Genomic DNA, 23,937 nt, shown 5'->3' on the forward strand with positions numbered 1-23,937 from the left:
CCCCTGGACTCGGTGCACGGTGCACCTCTTGCCCACGTGGCTAACGGGCCCACCGTCCAGAGGCTGAGTCACCCCTCCATTCTTCCTCCGCGGCATCGGGAAGGGGGGGCGTGTCGGTGTCGCCTCGGAGCGAGAGGCAAAGCAGATAAGGCTCGACGACCCCCCATGGCGGCCTTCAACACCGCCACCGCGGCCGCGGTGCTGGCCTCGCCGACACCGTGCCGCCCCTCCGCCCTCGCCGCGCGCCTGCCGGCGGCGCGGTGGGCGCCGCTCCGCTGCTCGCCGCCGACCCTTGGCCTCAGGCGTGGGACCACCGGGCCTTCTAGGCGGGGTTCAGCCGCGCTCCGGGTGAGGACTTGTGGCATTCCCATACTCTATGAATCTCGTTGACTTCCCGACCAAGTAATTTGGCTACTGTGTCAGTTAGCGAACGGAATCGTTGCTTGTAGATGTATCATAGGAGAAACCCCAGTCCAGATTACAGGTAGAATATCAAAAAAGCTAGGTCCAGCCGTTTCTTCCTAAATACCTGAACTCTGTCCTCATACTTTTTGAGTTGGAACTAAGCTATCAGATTATGTTTCTTCAACAAAGTTAGGTCTAGTTGGAACTATGAGCTATCCAATTTGTTTCTTATTATATACTGTATCGAAGTTCCAATTCTGTGTCAGGCATCTGTGCGCTATGACGATAAATTAGTACCTTGATATATTTGTGCAGTGTCCAACTTTTTCAGAGCATATTTGTTAAGGTTGACCTGATCTAGATGAAACTTTGTGCCATATGATAATATGATGCTTTGCCCCTTTACTACTCATCAGATTATTCTCAGAACATTACTGGAGGAATTATCTGAAATTGTCATGTCATACCTTTGTTCTCATTTGTTTTGTAACTGTGCAAATGAACAAGTTCCTACTGATACTGTTAGCAATATTTTTTTTTGTTGGTATGTGAGCTTATAGTTCTAGAACTGTTGTCATATATGTATCTATTTGTTTTTGCTGCATAATTCTCTGTCTTAGTCCCCCCAAAAAACCTGTTGATTTCTCTGATATTTAAAATATTTGGATTTTGGATAGGTGGAAGCTAAGAAGCAAACATTTTCTTCATTTGATGAGTTGCTGGAGAAGTCTGAGAAGCCTTTACTAGTTGACTTCTATGCAACTTGGTAAGCTACTGGAAGTTGGAAACCTGGTGGTGCCAAATATCCTAATGGGTTATATCAGCGCTCTCTACTAGATATAAGTTCCCTCCATCATCATTGTGTTTCTAGAAAGTTTGGTGTATGTCATGTTCCTGCCAAAATGACAACTGACATTGTGACTAGTCAGTTTACTCTTTATTGCTCTCTGCCTTTACATGGCTTGATTTAGGAAGGTTGATTAATACTTTAATGGCATACATTTGTATTTAATTTTTTTTTCTTTTGGTCAGGTGTGGTCCATGCCAATACATGGTTCCCATACTTCAAGAAGTGAGTGAAAAGTTAAGCGACAAGATTCAAGTTGTGAAAATTGATACTGAGAAGTACACAAGCATTGCAAATCGTTACAGAATTGAAGCATTGCCAACTTTTATCATCTTCAAGAACGGGAAACCTTGCCATCGTTTTGTAAGTATTCAATAAACAAGTTTTTGGTCAATTTTCTTGAGTATATTAACTTGTGCTAATGATGCTATGCTTTCTGTCCCTTTGGGGTCTGTTTTGCTACCTGGCATTCAGGAGGGAGCATTGCCTGCTAACCAGCTGATTGAACAGATTGAGAATGTTTTGGCGGTCACTGAGTAGCACACATGGTGAGCAGAGCAGAAAAGTTTTCCCGAAAATATGTGCTGCTACCTCATAACATGTGCTTTTGCCTGTTAATTCTTGATTATTGTTCAAAAGATTCTACTTGGATTACGTATGAATCGGCATTTTTTTTCTATATCGTTACAGTCTGAAACTATGATATTGAAAATCCTGTGATGATTTACTACTTTATCTTTCTCTGCGTTGGGCCAACAGAAATAACAATTTTGAGTCCAAGAAAGTTGGGGTAGGCTGAAATAAATCCCAACGAGAGCCACCAACAATAGGGACTAAAGTATATTTTGTAGAGAATTGTTCCTTTTTTTCAGATCTAATGCAATGAACATTATTGGACACATAATAATTTCACATTAGTATTACTGCAGAAGGAATGTATACTTGTTTCCCCATCTGCTTTTGAAATTAGTGAAGTTATGTGAAAGTAAAATAGGAAGGCCATGCCGATTGCTACGCTGTCTTCACCATGATTTTTCCCAAACTAGCAATCTGGATCCATTCGCCCTTCTCCAACTTCAGTTTTCTATGCTACAAAATGCGAGTCTTCTTTAGCCAAATATCCCTTCTGTTACCACCTACTCTTATCAGCTTTTCTTTTCTGATTCTTTCTTTAATCTCTATTAAGTTTAAGGAGCAAAAAGCTCAAATAGGACCCCTTTGGCATTGAAATGGTCGGTTCAGATTCAGGTGCTCTTTCGCTGGGATTTCTAGATCAAACCAATCAAGCAACTAAGCCAACATAATTTTATTCGACGACTCTTTCTCTTTCAAGATTAGCAGGCATGTGGCCCTGTTTGTTCTTTTGTTCTTTATACACCAACTAGTATATATGGTTCCTGTCAGGGTAAAGAAAAAAAAAAGAATTGGTTAGATTGCTGCCCTCCAGTCCCTATTGACTTCCATAAACTGGGTCCTGAGATTTATTGAAAGGTTGTGAATTGTTCAGTCACCTTGAATCAGTGCTCAAAGGCATCGCCTTAGGCGTCCGAGGGGACCCAGTTCACTTTGGGGAACAGTTACTCCTTGTCGCCTAGGTGCCACCTAGGAGATAGGCGTACACAGCTAGCTTTGGGTCACCTTGTCGCCTTTGAAACACTTCCTTGAATTGTTGGTGATTGGTGCAAAGTAGGATTAGACTGAACTTAATGGGAGTTATTTAGTATTATCTCAGATTCTCAGTGTCAAATGTCATGTGGAAACAATACTACTGACCGAGGTGCCGGTGTGCGTGCAGTGCTTGCCAAGATCCCCAGCTGTCCACAGCTGGCCATCCAGAGCTGCAAGGCTCTATGTTTTATCCGATCAACAAGTTAGGATTTGTCATGGTTGTTAGGGGTTAGTTCAGATTTGCTAGTTTGTTGAGAGGAATTTTTAGGAGTCTTGTTAGTAAGCTCTTTTATGACTTAGGAGGGGTTCCTCATCCACACTCATCGCATGACCACTTCTTGTGTTCGCTGCTCTCTTCCATTACTATTGACACAAAACAATTGGCTATTTCATATGCCACTCCAGGCTGGTTTGGCCAGAAACGAGTTGGTTCCTGTAATTTTTCTGAAATTTGCAGCCTGGTTCAAATCGTATCGTTGCCATCTGCACACAGCGATGAACTCATGTTAGCTTGATTAAGGACAGATTGGACAGCATATAGTTGTAAAAACTAAAAAGCAAATAAAATTAGGAGGTTGTTAAGATAGTGAATCAGTTCCAAGTTCGAAACCTTCAATTCTCACCTAAGTTTCTGTTTATTTTGAAGAAACATATTCTTTATTGTGGTGAAAGTATAAATATTAACCAGTTCTGTATTACTTGTAAAGATTTGGTGGAAGAACATCTTGTTGGGATGCTTGGATCTGCAATCCAGCTATTTTCTATGTTGACTTTCATGATGCAGTTATTCTTACAAGCTGAAACTACCTTTTCTTTTGGCAAATTACGCATGTGAACGAATTTTCCTCTTTTTTTTCTTTCATACGTTCGGCTTTCCCATTTGTAATTTCTCATATTGTATCCTTTGTCCTAACTTGAGCGGTTTGAAAGCAAAGGGAGGATGAATTATTCGTTTGTCCTTGCTGCATTGCTCCCTTGGGGTGTGAGCAATTGTGGATTCCAGCATCTATCTTCCTTAGAATATCAGCTTGTGTGGCGAATAAGCAAGTGCTATAAATATCCCCTTAAGATTATTTTTTCCATTCATGAAACCTTAAAAAAATGCCTGATCTTTTCTGGGGTAAATATTAGTATGGTGCTCTGCTCAACCTCAGAGGAAATTTTTTTGTTGTTGTGAATCATGCAGATGAGACTTGGTTAAATCCAAACTTGCGTTGTATAAAATAAACGCAATTGGCTGAGGACACACTTCTAAGTGGCGCTGCTGGATATCTTCTAGTTATAGTATAACTATTTGTATGATCTTGTGATTTTTGGTATATGCTCTTGGTCAGTATTTGGTCGTTGCTTATGCATGATCTCAGTCTCTCATCAGTCATCACCTAAAGGCATAAGCTGAGTACTGCATGTGAAGGATCGTTGTGTTCATTACGAGTGTCCTATTTGTTCTGCAGTACTGTGGCGATGGTAATGACGAGTGATATGATTTGAGGGCCACTCGTCTCGTCCTGGTGGAAAGAAGCTATCGTTCTGATCATGAAGAATCTGAAATGAGGATAAGAGTAACGGCGCATTTTCTTTTCAGTTTTCACACAAGATGCACATTTTTTTTGTTTAAAGAAACAAATGGGATGTACATTATTCTTTGACACTGAATGAAGAAGGAATGGAATTGATGTCGTCATTTCTTGATAGCAAGACTTGCATGAAAGAAGAATAACTTTACAGTGTGCTTGGGGGGAAGAATGCTCCCAGTTGGCAAATTATCGCATGCTCTTTTCAGAAAGAGAGAAAACAACGCGCATTGGAATCTTCGTACCATCGGTTATCACCTCTATAATCTGCATCTATCTCAGAGGCAAATGTAGCTAGCTGCATCAATTATTTTAGTGTCAAGTAGTTTTTCTTTGTGAAAAAATTGTGTGACCATGGAAAAAAAAACTTGGGATCATCTGGATAATATATGTTTTGTAGCATTTAAGATTTCTTATATACTTTTCGACGATACTATTTGAGTTCAAATTCCACCAAACAGCACTTACGTTTTGTAAACCCAGCGGAGTTGTTAGCTTTTGCTACGATCGGAATTTCAGGGTCTTCTCCTTGTTTTTAGAATTCGCTGCTGTATAAGTATGTGATGGATATAATAGAAGGAAAATAACTGGAGCTTTATTTGCTGGAAGCATCAGGTTCGGGCGGTTGTCAAGCCAATTCTTTCTTCCATTTCCAACAACAGCTTTTTTTGAAACGAATCGGGCAAAAGAGCTGCCGATTATATTGAAAAAAAGAGTTCAGACTAAATCGGGCAAAAGAGCTGCCAATTATATTAAAAAGAAGACTAAATCGGGCAAAAGAGCTGCCAATTATATTAAAAACAAGAGTTCAGATAAAACAGCACCGAGGAGCGGGCGGTCAAGAAGTTGTTCTTGTCCGCCAATCCCCACCGTCCATCATCGCCTGTCATCAGTGTCCCTCATCGCCCTATAAATAGGCTCACCCCTGCAACACATTTGCTGCAACCGAACCAAAGCAACTCAAAGCAACTCGTGCCCAAACAGCAAGCAAATCCCTTGTGACCCAGCCCAACAACCCCGGTCGAGATGGCTGACTACTACCACGGCGGCAGGAGCATGTACTCGAGCACCGACGAGTGCTACGACGCCGGCAGGCACGGCAGCCGGAGGATGTACTCGCACACCGACGAGTGCTACGACGACGTCGACCGCAGGAGGCCGGGCGCGTACGCCGACGACTGCTACAACGGCGCCGGCGGCTACGGCGGCGGCAGACAGGCCGCCGTCTACTCCGACGAGTACTCCCGCGGCGGCTACGGCTACGGCGGCGGGCAGGAGCACTTCAAGAGGGAGGAGAGGGAGCACAAGCACAAGGAGCGCCTCGGCGAGATGGGCGCCCTCGCCGGCGGAGCCTTCGCACTGGTATATTTGTGCAATTATTGGTTAATAATCATCAAATTAAAGCTGATGATGGATTGAATTGATTAATTATTAATCGCATGCATACCATGGTTGCAGTACGAGGGGCACCGCGCGAAGAAGGACCCGGAGCACGCGCAGAGGCACAAGATCGAGGCCGGCGTGGCGACGGCGGCGGCGCTGGGCGCCGGCGGCTACGCTTACCACGAGCACCGCGAGCAGAAGGAGGCCCACTACGAGGGCCAGCAGGAGCACAGGGTGCCGCACGGCTACTACTGCAACTGATCATCATCCAACTGACCTGAACGATCCAGATCGATGGTATTGGGTATTGACGACGACGATATGCCCATGCACGCCACGCTCGTCGCCGCGACTGCATGACGAGCGTGTAAGTAAATAAGAGCAGATGTCTGTCATCACCTGTGTGTGTTGCTCACTACTACTGTTACTACCGATCGATTGCGATAATAATGTAATCACTCTGCTGCCTCGGCAGGTAGCGTCATTACTAATGCGATTAAGTTATGTACAGCAGTGTGTATCATCTCAGCTAATAAGTTGTAGCTCTTTGTTTTTGATCGATCAGTGCTCTCACTAACATTCACAGTGGATTTTCTTTCACTGTTTATGTGATCCGGCACGCCAACTAATGGCCAGCAAATTGATCGAGCACGTTTAAGTATTGTCTTGGGTCAAACTTCTTCAACTTTAATCAAATTTATAGGAAAAAATTGCTCCAATGCAACATCTTCAACATAAAATTAGTTTCAATAGAACCCATCATAGACTATATTTTAATAGTGTATTTAGTTGGTATTATAGATGGTAATATATATTTCTGTAGGATTGGCTAAAATTATAAAAAAAAAAGACATGTGACAAAAATTAAAATATCTTACATTTTGACATGGATGAAGTAACGGATAGGTAGGCTACACTAGAGCCGTAGCTTGTCTTATGAGACAAATACTATAGTACCAGCACTATCGTGTCATCCCAAGATTCCTAGCAAACAAAAAGAAAGGGGAACTAAACGATTTATGGATTAAACTTTGAACTTCATTCACAGTTCGACCATGTGAATCGAGGTAATCGAGAGCATCAAACTAGCTCAGTATACGGTATACGTGCATCTTGGCTTGTAGAGCCTTGTTTTTTCTCCCTGTTTTTTTCCCTTGCAAAAAAGAAATTAATCCCTGTTTAGCACGTTCCTTCAAAAATCCCTGTTTAACACCGGTGATAGCATCCGCATATATGGCGAAGGAAAAAGAATTGTTGAGGTCGAAAATAAAATGAAAAAGTTCATTTTACTTCGCTTACCTGTTCACTTTGTTCAATTTGTCCGATTAACCCACTAAGCATAATTTAGACTCAATTTACTCCCCAAACTATCTCAGCTGGCCCAATCTACTCACTAATGAGTTTTTCTTTTTTGTTTCTCCGTGTATATGAGTTGAATTTTAAGTTTAAATTTTGTTAGAAGATACAGAACATCAGGCCTTACCTTACGTTAAAAAGTATACTAAGAATTTTTCATGATTATTTTCATAGGTTAGGAACATTTAACATGAAATTGATCTTAGATATAGAAAACTGTATGAAAAGTAATCATGAAAAATTTTAATGTATTTTTCTGACAAAATTTGAAATTTACACGAAGAAAAAAAAAGAAATTTAATTAGAGGGTAGATTAGAGGTAGTACTGGTCGGAGTGCATGGCAGTACTAGCACAGTGATGCCGCGGCGGTGATGGGTACCACTACGCCAGAAATAATTTTCGCTGGCGGTCAAAACCAGTTTCTGCTGGTGGGTTCTGCACCCGCTAGCAACTCCCTGTCAGCACAAATGGTCTTTGTGTTGGCGGGTGCCCACCCGACAGTACAGTTCCAATTTGCGTTGGCGGGTGCTTAGGTAGCCTGCCGGCACAAATACTTTTAGGATAATAAAAAAAGCTTGCCGTATCCACTCCTGCGGCCGTGCCGCCGCTCGTTTTGCACCGCCGTCTCGCAACCCTGCACTACTTCTCCGTCATCGCCTGCGCCAGCTGCAGCTTGGCTGGGGCTGCCCCCGACGGTCCCACGCCAACCTTGGTGCCAGCCGCCAGAGCTCGCCCTTGACGCCCGCCCTTGGGCGCGCCGTCGGAGCTTGGACTTGGCGCCCGCCACCGGAGCTCTCCCTCGGCACCCGCCCTTGGGCGCCGCTGGAGCTCGCCCTCCCACGGAGAGGAAAGGAACAAGTAAGGTAGAGAGAGGGAGAGGATGAGAGAAAGGAATAAATAAGGGAGAGAGAGAGAGCACCTGACGCTGCTCGCGCTCGGTCACCTGTCGCTCGATCCCACCAGCGCCCACCGCCCGCCCACACCGGTCTTCGCGCTCGTCGGCCGCTGCTGCATCCAACCAGGCACGCTGGTCCCCGCGCTCGCGGGCCCGCCCCACCGACCGCCCGCCGCCCGTCCACGCTGGTGCCTGCTCTTGGAGATAACAGGAGATAAGGGAGAGGTACGGGGCTAATGCCCGCCCCGCCGGTGCCTACTCCTGAAGAGATAAGAGGAGATAAGGGAGATGTAGGGGACATTTGTGCTGGCAGGTACTAGCCCGGTAGCCCCAGTCACCTTTGTGCTGGCGGGTGCCAATTCCGCCCGCCAGCAACTAATTTTGACGTGTCAGGCTAAATCGTTTCTGGCGTAGTATACAGTGCCAGCAAGCAGAAGGCTGCCGCCGTCTACTCCAACGATGAGTACTACCGCGGTGGCAGTGGCGGCGGGTACTCCCGCGAGCACCATGAATACTACAGGAGGGCGGAGAGCAGGGAGCGCCGCCGCAGCGAGGCCGCCGGCGAGCTCGCTATGGTAACCATCCAAGAATTTAATTAATTGTTCGATGGACGGGTGTTTTCACATGATGAGTTTTTGCAGTACGACGGCGGGCGCCGGTCGAACAAGGACGCGCAGAGGCAGGCGGCGATGTGCTGCGGCGGCGGCGGCGGCGGTGGCTACGCCTACTACGAGCACCACGGCTACTTCTGCAACTGAGATGCACCATGCCAAGGACACGGCACCTCGCTCAACTGCATGCGAGATATGCGTGTGGTGATGACGACGATGTACTAGTAAGTAAATAAGGGCAAGGTGTGATCGATCGATGTGTGCTACCTGCTGCTAATAATCTTATCGTTAATATGGTGATTCGAATTTGCCCTTTCATCAAATATACATAGTACATGTTTTTTTAATTCCTTATTAATCCAACAAGCGCCTATAGTTGTTGCTGGCTCCATGCCAGTTAATCTTCCTGCAATTTATATCTGACTGTTTTTTTTTCTATTCATTCTGAGGGACGCATGCTGAATTTAACCCTGAAAATACATGCATATAGAACAATTAAATTCAGATTATGTCAAAAGTGGTAGAACTTCAAATATATATATGCACGAGTAAAATTAACATGCATGCACATGCAGGGATGAAACAATTAAGGATCCAAACCTAGCTAGTTAGGGGTTGATTTTATGATTCCTATATATAGAGGTTGTTTGGATACGAGGTGTTAAACTTTAACAGTGTCACATCGGATGTTCGGATGCTAATTAGGAGAACTAAACATGAGTTAATTATAAAACTAATTGCAGAACCCTATGTTAATTCGCGAGACGAATCTATTAAGCCTAATTAATCCATCATTAGCAAATGGTTACTGTAGCACCACATTGTCAAATCATGGACTAATTAGGCTTAATAGATTCGTCTCGCGAATTATACTCCATCTGTGCAATTAGTTTTGTAATTAGTCTATGTTTAATACTTCTAATTAGCATCCAAACATCCGATGTGACGGGTGTTAAACTTTAACAGCTGGTTGCCAAACAGGCCCTAAGTACAGATCGATCGAGAACCGAATTGAAGCAAATTTGAAAAATAAACAGTAGCATGAACAAATAAACCATCAATGAACGCAATGTGAATAAGTAGTACAGCATGCATGTACACAAAGTAGTAGGACGAATGACGATACATATACTACTCTACGTCCCATTATTATTATTTCTTGTACTATATAGTATACTATGTAACGGCGGCGAGTCGTCGGCAATCGATGGGGAATAATAACAGCCGCGCCGGACTAATGCCCGTGGCGGCGGTGCTTCTTGGCGTCCTTCTTCTCGTGGTGCTCGTGGAAGGCGAAGCCGGCGCTGCCGATGGCGACGGCGGCGGCGACGCCTTCCTTGATCTTGTGCGAGTGCGCGTGCTCGGGGTCCTTCTTGGCCTTGTGCTTCTCGTGCACGGCGTACGCTCCCGCTGCGACGGCGCCGAGCTGGGCGAGCTGCTCCCTGTGCTTGTGGTGCTTCTCCTCCTTGCGCCAGTCGGTGACCTTGGGAGGCTGCGGCTCGGCCTCGCCGGCGGCGGCCTTGTGGTGCTTGCCCAGGAAGTGGTGCGCCATTTGAATTCGGTGGTGGTCTCTCAGCTGCGTGTGCTAGCTGCTGCTTGTGGATTCGATCAGCTAGCGGTGGTGATCAGAGACGACAGCAAGCAAGCAAGCTATGCGTTGATCGTCGAGATATATGGATGGGTGATGGATTTGATGATGTGGTGCACATCTGCCCATGTTTATATAGGATGATGGAGGTCGATGGAAAGCGCGTACGTAGGTGGAGTGGATACAAATCACACTTGGATCCGATGGAAAGCCTGTGTACGCGCGTAAGTGATCGATTTTTGTCAAAGGATGTCGGTTTAGTTGGTTGCTTCGGAATGAATCCTAGCCAGAGATATCGATAGGCTCGGACAGGAAAGTTGGAGGAAGCTAGCTAGGGCTATCTAGGCGTGGATGCATGGCCCTGCAGTGTCTGTGTTACATGGGTTGGCAAGAAAACTAAACAACCCTGGGTAGAACAAGTCATCGACCCTGACTTGATGATGCCGACCGCTTGATGATTTTCCGATCGCTCGATCAACGCGGCTAAGCAACTCTTCCCTCTAACAGGTGGCCGCGGCCGACTGGTACATACAGCTTGCCTAGAAACTGGGGTGCCATGCATGAAGAAAAGTCAAAAGCAAATTAGTTTTTAGACTTAGGATTTTTTGTATGGCACAAGTGCACATATTCCTCAGGTAAGTTCTCCATCGGGAAAAAAAAATCATGTTGCATCTTGGTTCGGTTTTTAAGCCATGCATCTCAAGTTGTTACGAGGTTGGACCAAGTGGAGAGTGGACCCACATGTCAGCCACTTATAGTATAGCTGCAGAATAGTAGGTCGGCTTCCGGTTGGGTTCGTCGAAGCAGCTCGGATCGACGTGTACGCTATTTCACCGCGGCGCACGTAACTTGTGCAGCAAAGCAAAGCAAAAAAAAATAGCAGAGATACGTACGGAAAGTACCCTGAGAGAGCTACGTATACGCGTGCAATGAAAATTATACGCGTTAATTCTTGCTTCAGCCAAAAACACTATATAAGTGGATGCCCAGCAGCATATCATCATCCTATCACAAAACCGATCTAGCAATTCTCGTCGTCTAATCCTAGCTACTCATCACTCAACACAAGACACAATTCATCGCACCCGGCCGGCCGACCCCTAGCTAACTAGTAGCCAGTATAATAATGGGTCACCACCACCACGACAAGAACAAGAACAAGGCGGAGGCGGGCGCCGGCGTCGACGACTGGCGCAAGAAGGAGAAGCACCACAAGCACATGGAGCAGCTCGCCCAGGTCGGTGCCGTCGCAGCGGGAGCGTACGCCATGCACGAGAAGCACAAGGCCAAGAAGGACCCCGAGCACGCCCGCTCGCACCGGATCAAGGAGGAGATCGCCGCCACCATCGCCGCCGGCAGCGCGGGCTTCGCCATCCACGAGCACCACAAGAAGAAAGAAGCCAAGAAGCACGCCCGGCACCAGCACCACCATTAATTAGCTGCGTAGGCGCCTAGCCTCCGCCATACCTGCCTACTATACGTAGCTACGACTTGCATTTCATTCGTTTGTGTATAGCTTGTCCTACATTCATTTCTCGATTATTGTATGCATGCTCCTAGTTGTATACCAATTTTATTGACTGTATTGTGATATAATACTTTGTTTTCGTATTAATTCCGCGTGGTCCTTATAGTGTGTGTGCTGGGTGGAGGTTCGTGAGCCTTCACTCTTTTTTCATGGTAAATTGCAAAAAAAAAAAACACCAATAGTAAACCACTTGAAGTTTGACATCCTCCTCCTCAACTAGAAATCATCTTCTCAGAATAATTGGTCCGTCATAAAAACAAAGAAAATCAGTCTACACTTTCATACCTGGGCCTGCTAAAAGAAAATCAGCTAGGCTTTCCTTTCATTCCTTGTTGTTTTTTTTAAAAAAATGACGTCTACTCTTTCCCTAAAAGACTAAATGGAAACAAAGAACTGCACCTGATTGCGTTGCAGTCGCTGTTCATTACTGAAACTGCACCTGATCGGATACAATTCAATCAAAGTGTTGATAGCAGCAGAAACAGAGGACAGAAGAGGTGCAGAGGCAGGCGCCATCTCCCTACCTAATAAGAAAAAGATGATGACGTAACGGCCACAGCACGCCGCTGCCGAGTAAAGAGGACGACGTCGTGATTAGCATCTCATTACCCTGCTGCAATCAGCACGTCTTTATACGCGTAATTTTTTTTATTAAGCACGCTTTGCTTTGCTTTCATCACGAATGGCGGGACGGCCAAAGAGCTAACGCAGCCAGCTTCCGGAAAAGAGCAAAGCAAGCATACATCAGCAGGTCAAAGATGCAAAAGAAAGCAGGTTCTTGTTTCAGGATAGCATATATAGAAGCAGGTTCTTGCTTCTAGGTGCCCTGCTTAATTTGATGGTGTTGTGTAAAGATTTTAATGGAAACCTGTAGCGATAGGCAGACAATTCAGGATGTGTTTGAAAGTTGAAACATCCTGTGTGGCATGCATGGCATCCTATGCAGACACAGACAGTCCTGCAGATAAACATAAACTTGTTCTTGTTGTAAACTACCCCCAAAGGTGAAAGGCCAAAGCAAAGCAAAGCAAGCATCCGAGCATGGAGGACAGGAGGAGGAGACATGCACAGCGATTCCGATGCCTCGTTACTGCCGCAGCGCACCACAGAAAACAGTGAGCTTTTGCTTTCGATCTCGGCGGTCTCGGCTCATCTACTCATCCACTGTCACTGTGGACTGTCCGTGCTCCCTCTGGTGGGCTAGCCACAGTAGTAGCGTCATCATCACCGCTGGTCCGCTGCGTGCTGCGAAGAAAGAAACAGGCCCTGCGCTTTCTTTAATGTTCAGTGCAGCACAAAGCGCAGGCTACTGAGCTGCTGCTGCTGCTGCTGCTGCCATTGTTGTGCCCAGAGGAGAGCAAGAGTTAAAGAAAGCACGCAGAGCCATTGCTCTCGCGCAGCCACAGGCAGTAGGGTCAGGTGATTTGCTTGCTACAAGAAGAAGAGGGAGAGGTCGACGGGCCAGTTGGAGGTGGAGATGGAGAAGCGGCGCCGCGGCGATTTCGGTGTGCTGTGCCTCCTCCTCTGCGCCGGCGTCGTGGCGTGTCCCGCCGATGCCAAGGTAAAGTAATCTCTCCACTCCACCTCAAAATGTGGTTGCATCTAGCGAAGTTCAAGGCCGGATTCCAAGTCCAACTCCCTTCAGTCTTTGATACTTGAGCTGCCTTTCTCCCTGCTCTGCTGAAATTCCTGCATGGTCATGGCTTGGTGCTGCCTGCTCAAGCACATGAATTTCTTGCATTGCACATTGCAAATACACTAGTACGCCTCACTCCAACTCTGCACAAACTGTGTCGCAGTGGCATGCCAATCCCGGGCGGCACGACGGCAAGGCCTCATCGCCCGGCCTCCCGCCGCTCCCAGCGCCGCCTCCCACCGCGGGGGCCGACCTGCCGCCGACCCAACCAGCCCCGCACTTCGGCTTCCCGCTGCAGCCCACGCTCGGGTCCGCGGCGCCTCCCACCGCCGGCGCCGGAGGCGAGGGGTACCCGTTCATCGGCAGCAACCCGACGGTGCCGCTGCCCACCGGCATGACGGACACGGCCACCGTGCTCCCACTGCCCGACACCGGGGACGCAACGGCTACCAACACCAAGGTGGGGTTGCTGTTTTGGTTGCCTGAGATCTACCTCTCTTTGGGTTACTGAGCTCATGATTTGCTTTGCTCCTCCGGCAGGTGGTGGGGCTCGCAGCGACCGTTCATGTTCAGCTCTCCATGATTGGCCTTGGGGTTGTCTCGGCCATCGTCTTCCTTTCCACTACCTGCCAATTGGTCTAGCTAGATCTACTGCTGTCTGCTGTTGAAATGACATGGATTCAACCTAGAGAAATTTAGTTTTCGCCTTCCTGTAAATTTGATCGCATTATGTTTTACTATGTCTTTGCTAATGGTCATAGTGTCCCTTCTAGATTTTTCATTCAAATTCCAATGAAATATTTCCAACCCCTGACAAAACAAGCATGCCTGCTACATAAATAGCTTGCGCCTCTTCACCATGTACTAAAACCATCAATAGCTCTGCAACAAAAGGCAAGCACAGCTATCTGAGAGACTGAGATAGCCCATCTCCCATCACAATAACAACCTGGCAACGTTTATGTTACTTACAAAGAATCACAAATGTGTGCAAACTTGTGGAATAAGTTAGCTTTTAACTTGTTTTGACACTCTGGCCAAGAACGACAATGCTTATGCCACTGTAAGATATGAGAGCAAAACAAATGGCATAGTATATCGTCTGGCACCACTAAACACAATACCACTGCCTTCCAATGCACAACTTCCTTACAGGATGGTACAACAAGAGTTGGTTTTCTTCGCCTGCTTGTAGAACATCTGCATACAAGCCAAGCAAGTGTCAGCATAGCATATCATAAACAAGCCGCCAATTGGTTAGTCAGCATAGGCAGCCGTAGGCCTAATGTCGCTGGACACTGCTACTAGTACCTTGTTTCAGAAAGTTCTCTAAACAAAGTAAGGATTGTTACTGTTAATGCCCTAGGAAGTGTCAACATTATTACCTTCATATTCATCTATTTCCAAGCCAAGTCAAGCCAATCAAGTTACTATAAATGCCCTAAGAAGTCCAACGATTTTTCAGTCCCTTGGTCACATTTAGAATGGCGAAGATTCGTACACAATTCCAGATTATATTAATATGGTGCCATTAAACAAGATACTACGCTTTTGAGATGTCTTGCAAGCAGTATTTAACTCAAAGGGGTCGTAACTGGATGAAGGGCTCATGTTGGGCAATAACATATGTATTCGGACAGCATAAAACACTATAAGAACATCAGTACCTGTGAGGCAGCGCTTAGATCTGAACTCTTCTCCACTAGGCTATCCAACCTTTCACCTCTGGCAAGCACACTATCAATGGTCTTATGCTGCAATATCAAAATCATGAACATACATTACAAATATACAAAATCAGAAAATAGCCATGACTAGCCTCAACAGTTATTCATGACATCCTCATTAGCTATATGAATCGCAAAGAAGCAAACAGGCAGATAATTGAAAAGGAGACTTGGGAGCACCAGCCACCAGGTTTCAAAGTGCCAGCAAACAAGAAATAATACATAGATTGCATTATTTAAGTACCACAATAATTAGTCATACAACTATGGGAAATACAGAGTTGATGTGGCACAGTGAACCCACACCTTTCTATCAGATAGTTTCAAACAGAAAGCAGGAGTACAGTACGGTAATAACAAACTCTATAATACTTTGGCTCTCCTTTAATATGCATTCCTACATACAATATGTTTCTTATAGATGACAGCGAATAAAAAAACAGAGACTAAGAAGATGGGAATAACATCCTAAACACATTGTACATCCCTGCCCCTTCATTCTGAACCTTAGCAGTGTAAAACTTTCCCTTGATGCCCTTTTCGCCTAGCCCAACATATATGGACTCATACATGAAAGTAAGTCCTTTTACATTTTTGACAAACTATTTAGTTATGTATCTGAGGGGTGAGGGGTCAGAAAATATACTATTACTTACCAGAATAATCTTGGTTTCATCCAAGTCCCTCTGAATTTTCAATAACTTGTCAGCCTCTGCAGGATCCTGCATAATCATTGACAAAATAAGCTCAAGTTAGTCAGTGAAACAATGTTGTACTAAGCCAGGAAAAAAAAAGAACAATCATAAAGTAACAAAAAATTAGAGAGATGCCTAATATAACCACAACAACTATTTCATCACATACAAACAAGAATCTGATTCTTGGATAAGCTGTACTGCAAGCTATGATATAAGTCTTGGAGATCATAAGCATGAACATGGCAGGTGATATATGTGAACTAGAGGTAGAGTATGTTCATAACTTGTTGCAACTATTTACTGCCAAATAAATCATGAGTACAGAGTTACAAAGAATGAAAAGGCAAGTACTCGGAGGGCATAGCTACATGTTTATCACTTGTAAATCTATAGCTAGAAATCAGCGCCTCGGATAACTACTTGCTCATATGTGGAAAGTAAGTGAACCAAACCTGGTATTTTGTTAGGGCATCATTCAGAAACTGCCAAGGTTGGGTGGAATCATCTTTGGTTGTCCTCCATGATTCTCCAAAAGTCTTCTGGTACTCTTCCAGCACCTGGAAAGAATCGGAGAGGGGCAATATTCATATGGCAATAACAGGAGAGATCATGAACAATCACAGCCATTGTAGCAAGCATGTAGTCTGCAGTGGAATACACACCAAAAAGGGTGACATTACAACCCAAAGTATGATCACAGCAGCATAACAAGATGGTAAAGGCAATGACAGGCAAAGCATGGAGGGAAAGTAGATTGGCGGCTAAGTACTTGGTTAATTTAATGAGGCCATCATGATAAGGGACTAAAGTGGCAGGAGGAAACATGGCAATTGCAAACAGTCTAGGTTTATCAGTTTATGGCTCATGAAGCCATCAGATATAAGTTTACAAAAGCAAAAGCACAACATGAGGACAATCAGATTGAGTCGAAATTGTGAATTCATCAGAGAAATAGGATGGTAGAAGAGTGGAGAAGTGGTAGCACACCATGTTGAGGAGGGAGAAGGCGCTCCTGACGGGGTAGTGGTCGTCGGTGAAGGCGATGGCGCAGAGGCCATTCTGGTTGTAGCAATGCACCTTGTACTCTGCAGGGTCGGTCAGCGATCGAGGTCGGGTTAGTTAGCAACCGATAGGGTTTGGGGGGGGGGGGGGGGGGGGGGGGGGGGGGAAGGAAATGAAGGAGGAAGGGGCAGACGTGCCTTCGTGCTGGACGGACTGGCGGCGGCCGGCGGGGGTGCGGAGGGCGACGGTGCGGGCGACGAAGAGGATGAACTCGCGGGCGGCGGGGCGCTGGAAGTAGCCGAAGTGGCTGACGTCGGAGGCGTTGGCCAGCACGACGGCCTGCTGCTCCCCACCTCCGGAGGCGGAAGAGGAGGAGGCGGAGGAATCGCCGGGGGATTTGAGCACCAGCAGCGCCGTGATCTTCATCGCGAGCGGGATCCGGCCGGGAGGGGGGGGGGGGAGGCGGGAAAGAGGGAGGTGCCCTGGACCTGGATGGGGTGGGGATCGGATGCCGGCGACGGGCGGTGGCGTGTCGGGGAGTTGAGAATTGGGCACGGTGGTGCGCTGGGAATCGCGGACGCGAATACGATGCGCTTCCTTCCTTCCTCTTGGTTTGGTTGGGTTCGTTCGGGGAACGAAGACGACAGCAGGCGGCAGTCCGCGCGGCGCACGCGGATGCTGCCGACGTGTACCCGTTTCTAGAGATTTGGCTTTCTTTTTTTTTCTTTTTTCTTTTTATTTTAGTCCGTTTCGTTTTATTTTTTTTTAATTCATAGGTCTTCATACGCACCTGTGCGGTATGTCAGGATGTATACAAATATCTATGGCACTAGATGCGTACAAATATCTATAAACCTAAGAAGTCAAAATGACATACAATTTGGGACGGAGATGCCTATTGTACCGTGGAGAACTTGTTGACTTATAGTAACATATATTTTTTAGTCTAAATGGATTCATGCCATTACAATTTTCAAGAATTGAAAACTTACCATCGGTTGGCACTGGTAATGGCATTTTTCAAATTATTGATAATTGTAACGACGTGTATGAAATTATTCCTATCTCTTTAATCACCTTGTGCAATGTGTAATACCTGCCCATCAGATCTCTAGTTGCATTTGATTTTCCTTGCTTATTTTTAGGCTCCTTTAGTCCAGTTTAGCCCTCCCGTTTATTTATGAGGACTAAAGAGCATTAAATGACTTAACAATGACCTCAATACCCCTAATCAATGCTGCCCTACCCTTTTCCCTCCTCCAGTTACTGCTCCTTCCTCCCGAGCGCCGCCGCATCCTTTTCCCTGTTCCTTTGTTCTCCCGCATGAGCAGGCCCTAGCCTCCCTGCACCGCGCGAGTCTCTGCGCCGCCGCGCACCCGTTCGCCCGTCGCCTGGCCCCCTCTTGCGTCACACCCTGCCTCCTACCTGCGCCGCTCGCCACTGGCCCGTTCTCCCACTGCGGCTTGCCTCCTACGCCACCGTCGGCCCACCTGCGCCGCGACCTACTTGCGCCCGCCGCCGCACTGCACGCCCCTGCGCCGCGCTCGCCTCGCTCCCGCTCCTGGCCTGCTCCTGGCCGCGCTCGCCTCCGCCACCGCGGTCTGCAGCACTGGCAAGAAAGAAGAAGAGGGAGGGAGCAGAGGGGAGATGGAACCGGGGAAAGAGGACGACGCCGAACCGAAGCTGCTGCCGCGAACGACGACGCCGACAACCGCGAGACGAATCCGGGGGGAGGAGCGGGGGCGCGGCGGCGGTGGGGAGGAGTGGGGACGCTGGCTGGAGCAGTGGGGACGCTGGCTGGAGCAGTGGTGCGGCAGCGGCGGGAAGGGCAGAGGGTGCGGCCGCGGCGGGGATGGAACGGGAGGCAGAAACATCCGGATGGGTGGGTGCAGAGGGGTGCGGGGGGAGGGTCACGGACAGATCATAAATGAGGGCAAGGGATGTCTAGGTACACTTTAGTCCTCGTAAGCAACCCTTTAGTGACTTATGAACTAAAATTTAGGGACTAAAGTTAATTTCAAGTTTAGGGACTAAAGTTTAATTTCCATACGCAAGTTTGTTTAAAGTTTAATTTCCTAAAGTTTAATTTCCATACGCAAGTTTGTTTAAAGTTTAATTTCCATACGCAAGTTTGTTTGGCATTTTAGGGACAAGGTTGAAACCAAACAGGCCTACTCGCTCATGCTGCAATGTGCAGCAGCCCAACATTTGTAACAATAGAACAGGGGAAAGATAAAGGTCCATTCAGAACTTTATGCCCGTCTCTGGCAGCACATAATCTGTCAAATTGATCTAAAAAGGGTCATATTCGTCGTTCTGAATGCACACACGTTGGCCAGCAAGTGCATAGTTAAAAGTTAAACCCTGAAGGAATCCAACGACAGCCATGAACAGTTAGCAACTCGGCAACCACCACGAATGATACTTGCAGTTGCAGCATATAATGTCACCACGAATTGATGATCATCACCACAGTTGCACTTCCAAATGATTCTCGGAGAACAACAGAGCTGCTACTTTAGCACCATAGATTTGAACTGAGCCAACAACCACCCAAGGCATCGTAGGCACAGGCACACAAAAATAATAAATTTTAAAAATCCACATAATCCTCTACCCACAAAAAAACTTATAGAACTATCAGCTATAACAGTTTCAACCGATCAAGCCAACCATAAGTTCCACGAGGTGACCTCACTGTCACAGGGCGACGAAATAGTAGGAGTACAAAGGTAACTGGGGCAACCACAGATACAAGTGGCCGAAATAAGGACCGTCTGCAGAACACAAACATAACCTGCAATCTTCTCTCCCCCCATGAAAAAACCCACACATAGGAGACTACACGAAAACGGCAGCTGAACTCAGAAGCACTTCCTGTGGACGATTGCTGGGCCGGACTCATCGTACTCGTCCTTCGATATCCACATCTGTTTTACCAATCACAAGGAAGACAATCAGATGACAAGAACTGGTGTAATGTTAAGACAAGCAATATGGCTTGATGCCGGATAAGTTAAATTCAACAAATGTGAACCCAACTGCAACAAAGCAAGCAGTACCTGTTGGAAGGTGCTGAGAGAAGCTAGGATAGACCCTCCGATCCAGACACTGTACTTGCGCTCAGGTGGAGCAACCACCTTGATCTTCATGCTGCTCGGAGCAAGGGCGGTGATCTCCTTGCTCATACGGTCAGCGATGCCTGGGAACATTGTTGAGCCTCCACTGAGCACAATGTTGCCGTACAGGTCCTTCCTGATATCCACATCACACTTCATGATGGAGTTGTAGGTAGTCTCATGGATTCCAGGAGATTCCATGCCAATCATAGATGGCTGGAAGAGGACCTCAGGGCACCTAAACCTCTCCGCGCCGATGGTAATCACCTGGCCATCAGGCAGCTCGTAGCTCTTCTCAACCGAGGAGCTGTTCTTGGCAGTCTCCAGCTCCTGCTCATAGTCAAGGGCCACGTATGCAAGCTTCTCCTTGATGTCCCTCACAATTTCCCGCTCAGCAGAGGTGGTGAAAGAGTATCCTCTCTCAGTGAGGATCTTCATGAGAGAATCCGTGAGGTCACGGCCAGCAAGATCCAGACGAAGGATAGCATGAGGAAGTGCATATCCTTCATAGATGGGCACAGTGTGGCTCACACCATCACCAGAGTCAAGAACAATACCTGCCAAGTTATGAACAGGGTTAGCTAGATACTACTAGAACTGATAATTGGTTCACTACTGGTAATCACATTTTTCATCTACCTAACTCTACTGTATACTAACCTATGTATAGAAGACAAAAATTACACAAGCATGCAATGACAAATTGGATGCAAACAAGTACTTGATAATCACCCAGGTTTATATGTTAACATATCAGTTGCTTCAATGAGGTACGACGCAGCTCAACAATATTATGAATATAATTAATGCAAAACTGGGAAGAGAACGACAAGCGGAATGGAATACTTCATACCTGTGGTACGACCACTAGCATAGAGTGAAAGCACAGCTTGAATTGCAACATACATGGCAGGGACATTGAAGGTCTCAAACATGATCTGTGTCATCTTCTCCCTGTTAGCTTTGGGGTTCAAAGGAGCTTCAGTGAGCAACACTGGGTGCTCCTCAGGTGCAACACGGAGCTCATTGTAGAAAGTGTGATGCCAGATCTTCTCCATGTCATCCCAGTTGCTGACAATACCGTGCTCGATTGGGTACTTCAACGTGAGAATACCTCTCTTGGACTGTGCCTCGTCTCCGACATATGCATCCTTCTGCCCCATTCCTACCATCACACCAGTGTGGCGAGGACGACCAACAATGCTAGGGAAAACAGCCCTTGGTGCATCGTCACCAGCAAACCCAGCCTGCAAAATTAAATACAATTCAAATTGGTGTAGTTGCAGTGGGAGATGAAATATGTAACCCTGATTATTAAGGGATGAAGTTCCTAACCTTGACCATTCCAGTTCCATTGTCACAGACAAGAGGCTGGATATCCTCACCGTCAGCCATTTCCTACAGGTACTCTGCAAGAGGTAGCAAAAAAGGGGTATCAGTTAACAGCAAGTGTATCCTGCTAGATAGTAGCTGTACAAGGGAACCAGTAAGCATCGTAAACGTAAAAGTTTTGAAGGCATATCAACTGAACCTTTATATTTGTGCATCTATAAGTCAATAAAAACAACATATGTACAGAGCTTACTGCCAGGCAAAAGTGGGATTCATTTCACCGACTAGGCTAATGGTGTACTCCCTCCGTTCCAAATTGTAGGTCGTTTTGACTTTTGTAGGTTCATAGATATTATTATGCATCTAGATATAGTGTATGTCTAGGTGCATAATAATATCTATGAATCTAGAAAAGTCAAAACGACCTACAATTTGGAATGGAGAGAGTAAGAAATAATCTGATAACTTGCGGACTGTTGTTTCCAACATTTATAAAAATGTGTAAAGTACCATAACCAAACATTCGTATAACTAAACATGATAGGAAAAGACTAGCATTGCTTTGAAAAAGTAGTGTACATGTACTGGCCAATCTAACAAGCTTTTTTGTTGTCTAAAATGTGACCTGCAGAGCAACAAAAATCGCATGCTGAACTTTTCAGCCTAACATTTGGTGCCATGAAACATCACTAAGTTGTCACTAATTTTGGGTGGTATGTGCTCAATAGCTATTCATGGCAAGGAAACATCCTAACATGCAGATATGCTTTCCGAATAGCTCTCTCCGAATGAACCACACACGGATTTTTACACTCTGGTAGTTTAATCACACCAAATTAACTATCCACGACTTTCATCCAACCATGTTACCAGTTACCGCAACTATCTGGACTTGCTAGACAGAGCATCACGAAGCTCTCCCAGACTCCCAGTCAAGCAGGAAACTAGAACGTCGGAGCTGGGAAGTAGTCAAGCAGTCACACCCCAAGGGCTCGTACATCGCCAGCAACACATAAGCGCATTCAGGCACATCACAGTCACCATTCCTAGGTACGTAGCTCAGAGAGCCTCCTCGCACGGCAGTCCCGCAAAGACACATCAGGCGTGCGCACAAAATCAGATGCATCGGCACGCAGAAACGCTACAGATCAGGAACAGGACGGAGTTCATCAAGCACAGACGTCAGACGAACACCCTAGCACCAACCACGAAGCGCGATCCGCTGGCGGATCGCGCGGTACCCGCCCCGGATCTGGCGGGAGCACCGGAGGCAAGTGACCAGAACGCATGAGCAAACCGCAGATCTCGAGCCAGGCCGCTCAGATCTGAGCGCCAAACACTCGAAAAATGCTGGAGCAGGAGCTAGTGCGTGGGGAGATCGCGAGTAGAGGGGCTCCAGGGAGCGGAGGGGAGGGGGAGGAGGAGATTACCGGGGACGGAGCCGAATCAAGGAGGAGGAGGAGCGACGGCCTTGAAGCTTCGGAGGGAGTGGGGGAGTAGTTGTGAAGCTTGGAGAGGGGTGGCTTCGGAGGAGAGAGGCTCCCCTATATTTGTGGCTCCCGGTTCGGTCGGGTCCTCGTCATCACAGGAACAGCACAGCCAGGACCAGTTGGCCTCTTGCATCTCTTTCTACTTGCTAATTCCCTTTCCAGCATCCTTCTGGACACTTCCAATTATTGAGCGCTAGTTTCCTTTTTCCCAGCTGCTCTATGAGAAAATAAGCATTTTTTTCAGAAAGAAAATATATCTAGCATTGAGTTTTTTTTCTGAAGATGCTCTCTAACAAAAAAAAAACTTTTTAAAAAATATATTGTTAGTATTGAGTTTTATAACTCAATTTGGTGCGACATTTTGCTTGGTATATGGCATACTCAATGGTGGTATTGGAACGCTATGCCTTTTATTTTTATTTGTCGGTGATATTAATTCATATGTCGTCAACGTGATCAAGCGAGGCAATACGAACGATTTCAAAGAAATACAACGCCAAACATTGTACATGTTATTATTATAGGAACGTGATCCGATTGTTGTTGTTGTTTGTTAATGACCTGCCATTGCAATGTATTGTAGAAATATGTGTACTCGGTACACAACAATGCCGAGTGTTTCTGGATCTCATTGTTAGCAGCGAGTGGTTTTTCGGTCTTCAAAGCCTTGTGTGGCAACTGGTTTCCTTTGTTGCCTTTTTAGTGCATTTTTCAAACTTAAGTGGATAACGAATAATCGAAGAAAGAAGACGACCAGAAAGCTCTTCGGTGTAATTTTATTTTTTAGATGTTGTTTTGTGTCAAGTTATCCTTCATTTATACCACATATTGTTTTCCTTCATATAAATCAGATATGAGGCATTTTTTTGTCTTTCTCAGAAAAAAAATCAATGCCAGCAGCGGGCAACACTTCTCTAGCTAAAATCAATGCCAGTAGCGGGCAACACTTCTCTAGCCATCCCAAGTGCTGCCGCCTGGCATCACCGGTTCAACCTCCGCCACTTTCCTCTAAGTATGTGTTTGGTTACTGGGTTGACGTGGGTCGGAATGGGTTCGACCCACGTCGTCCCGCATTTG

General features: G+C 46.3%; 7 protein-coding genes across 8 annotated transcripts; 4 read left to right on the forward strand and 3 right to left on the reverse strand.

Annotated features, from left to right (window-relative positions):
* Nucleotides 1-84: 84 nt before the first annotated feature.
* LOC117855951 (thioredoxin Y, chloroplastic) lies at nucleotides 85-4,614 on the forward strand. 2 transcript variants are annotated; one of them, XM_034738352.2, is made up of 5 exons: nucleotides 85-348; nucleotides 1,083-1,171; nucleotides 1,438-1,615; nucleotides 1,727-1,800; nucleotides 4,107-4,351. In XM_034738352.2, the coding sequence occupies exons 1-4, from the start codon at nucleotides 166-168 to the stop codon at nucleotides 1,790-1,792; spliced, it is 516 nt and encodes a 171-aa protein (XP_034594243.1). In that variant the 5' UTR covers nucleotides 85-165; the 3' UTR covers nucleotides 1,793-1,800; nucleotides 4,107-4,351. The 2 variants fall into 2 exon arrangements, with proteins under 2 accessions (XP_034594243.1, XP_034594242.1); XM_034738351.2 differs by lacking the exon at nucleotides 4,107-4,351 and adding an exon at nucleotides 4,375-4,614 and having other exon boundaries at nucleotides 87-348.
* Nucleotides 4,615-5,416: 802 nt separating this feature from the next.
* On the forward strand, nucleotides 5,417-6,387 carry LOC117855953 (uncharacterized). The gene is made up of 2 exons (XM_034738354.2): nucleotides 5,417-5,856; nucleotides 5,953-6,387. Exons 1-2 carry the CDS (start codon nucleotides 5,521-5,523, stop codon nucleotides 6,136-6,138), a joined length of 522 nt encoding a protein of 173 aa, XP_034594245.1. The 5' UTR covers nucleotides 5,417-5,520; the 3' UTR covers nucleotides 6,139-6,387.
* A 3,390-nt stretch (nucleotides 6,388-9,777) lies between these two features.
* LOC117859125 (abscisic stress-ripening protein 1) lies at nucleotides 9,778-10,480 on the reverse strand. Its single transcript, XM_034742324.2, has one exon. It carries the CDS (start codon nucleotides 10,290-10,292, stop codon nucleotides 9,975-9,977), a length of 318 nt encoding a protein of 105 aa, XP_034598215.1. The 5' UTR covers nucleotides 10,293-10,480; the 3' UTR covers nucleotides 9,778-9,974.
* Nucleotides 10,481-11,319: 839 nt separating this feature from the next.
* LOC117859126 (uncharacterized) lies at nucleotides 11,320-11,943 on the forward strand. The gene has a single exon (XM_034742325.2). The coding sequence runs from the start codon at nucleotides 11,455-11,457 to the stop codon at nucleotides 11,761-11,763; it is 309 nt and encodes a 102-aa protein (XP_034598216.1). The 5' UTR covers nucleotides 11,320-11,454; the 3' UTR covers nucleotides 11,764-11,943.
* Nucleotides 11,944-12,865: 922 nt separating this feature from the next.
* Nucleotides 12,866-14,273, forward strand: LOC117859124 (uncharacterized). Its single transcript, XM_034742323.2, has 3 exons — nucleotides 12,866-13,417; nucleotides 13,656-13,952; nucleotides 14,033-14,273. Exons 1-3 carry the CDS (start codon nucleotides 13,334-13,336, stop codon nucleotides 14,132-14,134), a joined length of 483 nt encoding a protein of 160 aa, XP_034598214.1. The 5' UTR covers nucleotides 12,866-13,333; the 3' UTR covers nucleotides 14,135-14,273.
* A 51-nt stretch (nucleotides 14,274-14,324) lies between these two features.
* Nucleotides 14,325-18,758, reverse strand: LOC117859123 (VAMP-like protein YKT61). Its single transcript, XM_034742322.2, has 6 exons — nucleotides 17,117-18,758; nucleotides 16,905-17,002; nucleotides 16,370-16,474; nucleotides 15,876-15,941; nucleotides 15,160-15,246; nucleotides 14,325-14,692 (listed from the first exon to the last, which is right to left on the reverse strand). Exons 1-6 carry the CDS (start codon nucleotides 17,343-17,345, stop codon nucleotides 14,642-14,644), a joined length of 636 nt encoding a protein of 211 aa, XP_034598213.1. The 5' UTR covers nucleotides 17,346-18,758; the 3' UTR covers nucleotides 14,325-14,641.
* Nucleotides 18,759-19,483: 725 nt separating this feature from the next.
* Nucleotides 19,484-22,960, reverse strand: LOC117859122 (actin-7). The gene is made up of 5 exons (XM_034742320.2): nucleotides 22,801-22,960; nucleotides 21,374-21,447; nucleotides 20,892-21,285; nucleotides 19,982-20,595; nucleotides 19,484-19,849 (listed from the first exon to the last, which is right to left on the reverse strand). The coding sequence occupies exons 2-5, from the start codon at nucleotides 21,431-21,433 to the stop codon at nucleotides 19,784-19,786; spliced, it is 1,134 nt and encodes a 377-aa protein (XP_034598211.1). The 5' UTR covers nucleotides 21,434-21,447; nucleotides 22,801-22,960; the 3' UTR covers nucleotides 19,484-19,783.
* Nucleotides 22,961-23,937: the final 977 nt, after the last annotated feature.

The sequence above is a fragment of the Setaria viridis genome, chromosome 5 (assembly GCF_005286985.2).
Source record: "Setaria viridis chromosome 5, Setaria_viridis_v4.0, whole genome shotgun sequence".
NCBI lineage: Eukaryota > Viridiplantae > Streptophyta > Magnoliopsida > Poales > Poaceae > Setaria > Setaria viridis.

Bases quoted from the DNA above. Each gene is read 5' to 3' on its own strand.
- LOC117855951 (XM_034738352.2), top strand. From the start codon at position 166: ATGGCGGCCTTCAACACCGCCACCGCGGCCGCGGTGCTGGCCTCGCCG. The intron at 1,172-1,437 runs GTAAGCTACTGG...TCTTTTGGTCAG, and splicing joins GTTGACTTCTATGCAACTTG to GTGTGGTCCATGCCAATACA. The intron at 1,616-1,726 runs GTAAGTATTCAA...CCTGGCATTCAG, and splicing joins GGAAACCTTGCCATCGTTTT to GAGGGAGCATTGCCTGCTAA.
- LOC117855953 (XM_034738354.2), top strand. From the start codon at position 5,521: ATGGCTGACTACTACCACGGCGGCAGGAGCATGTACTCGAGCACCGAC. The intron at 5,857-5,952 runs GTATATTTGTGC...CCATGGTTGCAG, and splicing joins CCGGCGGAGCCTTCGCACTG to TACGAGGGGCACCGCGCGAA.
- LOC117859125 (XM_034742324.2), bottom strand. From the start codon at position 10,292: ATGGCGCACCACTTCCTGGGCAAGCACCACAAGGCCGCCGCCGGCGAG.
- LOC117859126 (XM_034742325.2), top strand. From the start codon at position 11,455: ATGGGTCACCACCACCACGACAAGAACAAGAACAAGGCGGAGGCGGGC.
- LOC117859124 (XM_034742323.2), top strand. From the start codon at position 13,334: ATGGAGAAGCGGCGCCGCGGCGATTTCGGTGTGCTGTGCCTCCTCCTC. The intron at 13,418-13,655 runs GTAAAGTAATCT...ACTGTGTCGCAG, and splicing joins CGTGTCCCGCCGATGCCAAG to TGGCATGCCAATCCCGGGCG. The intron at 13,953-14,032 runs GTGGGGTTGCTG...CTCCTCCGGCAG, and splicing joins CAACGGCTACCAACACCAAG to GTGGTGGGGCTCGCAGCGAC.
- LOC117859123 (XM_034742322.2), bottom strand. From the start codon at position 17,345: ATGAAGATCACGGCGCTGCTGGTGCTCAAATCCCCCGGCGATTCCTCC. The intron at 17,003-17,116 runs GCACGTCTGCCC...CCGACCCTGCAG, and splicing joins CCAGTCCGTCCAGCACGAAG to AGTACAAGGTGCATTGCTAC. The intron at 14,693-15,159 runs GTACTGATGTTC...GCTTGTATGCAG, and splicing joins ATCTAAGCGCTGCCTCACAG to ATGTTCTACAAGCAGGCGAA.
- LOC117859122 (XM_034742320.2), bottom strand. From the start codon at position 21,433: ATGGCTGACGGTGAGGATATCCAGCCTCTTGTCTGTGACAATGGAACT. The intron at 21,286-21,373 runs GTTAGGAACTTC...TTAATTTTGCAG, and splicing joins ATGGAACTGGAATGGTCAAG to GCTGGGTTTGCTGGTGACGA. The intron at 20,596-20,891 runs GTATGAAGTATT...ATAACTTGGCAG, and splicing joins TGCTAGTGGTCGTACCACAG to GTATTGTTCTTGACTCTGGT.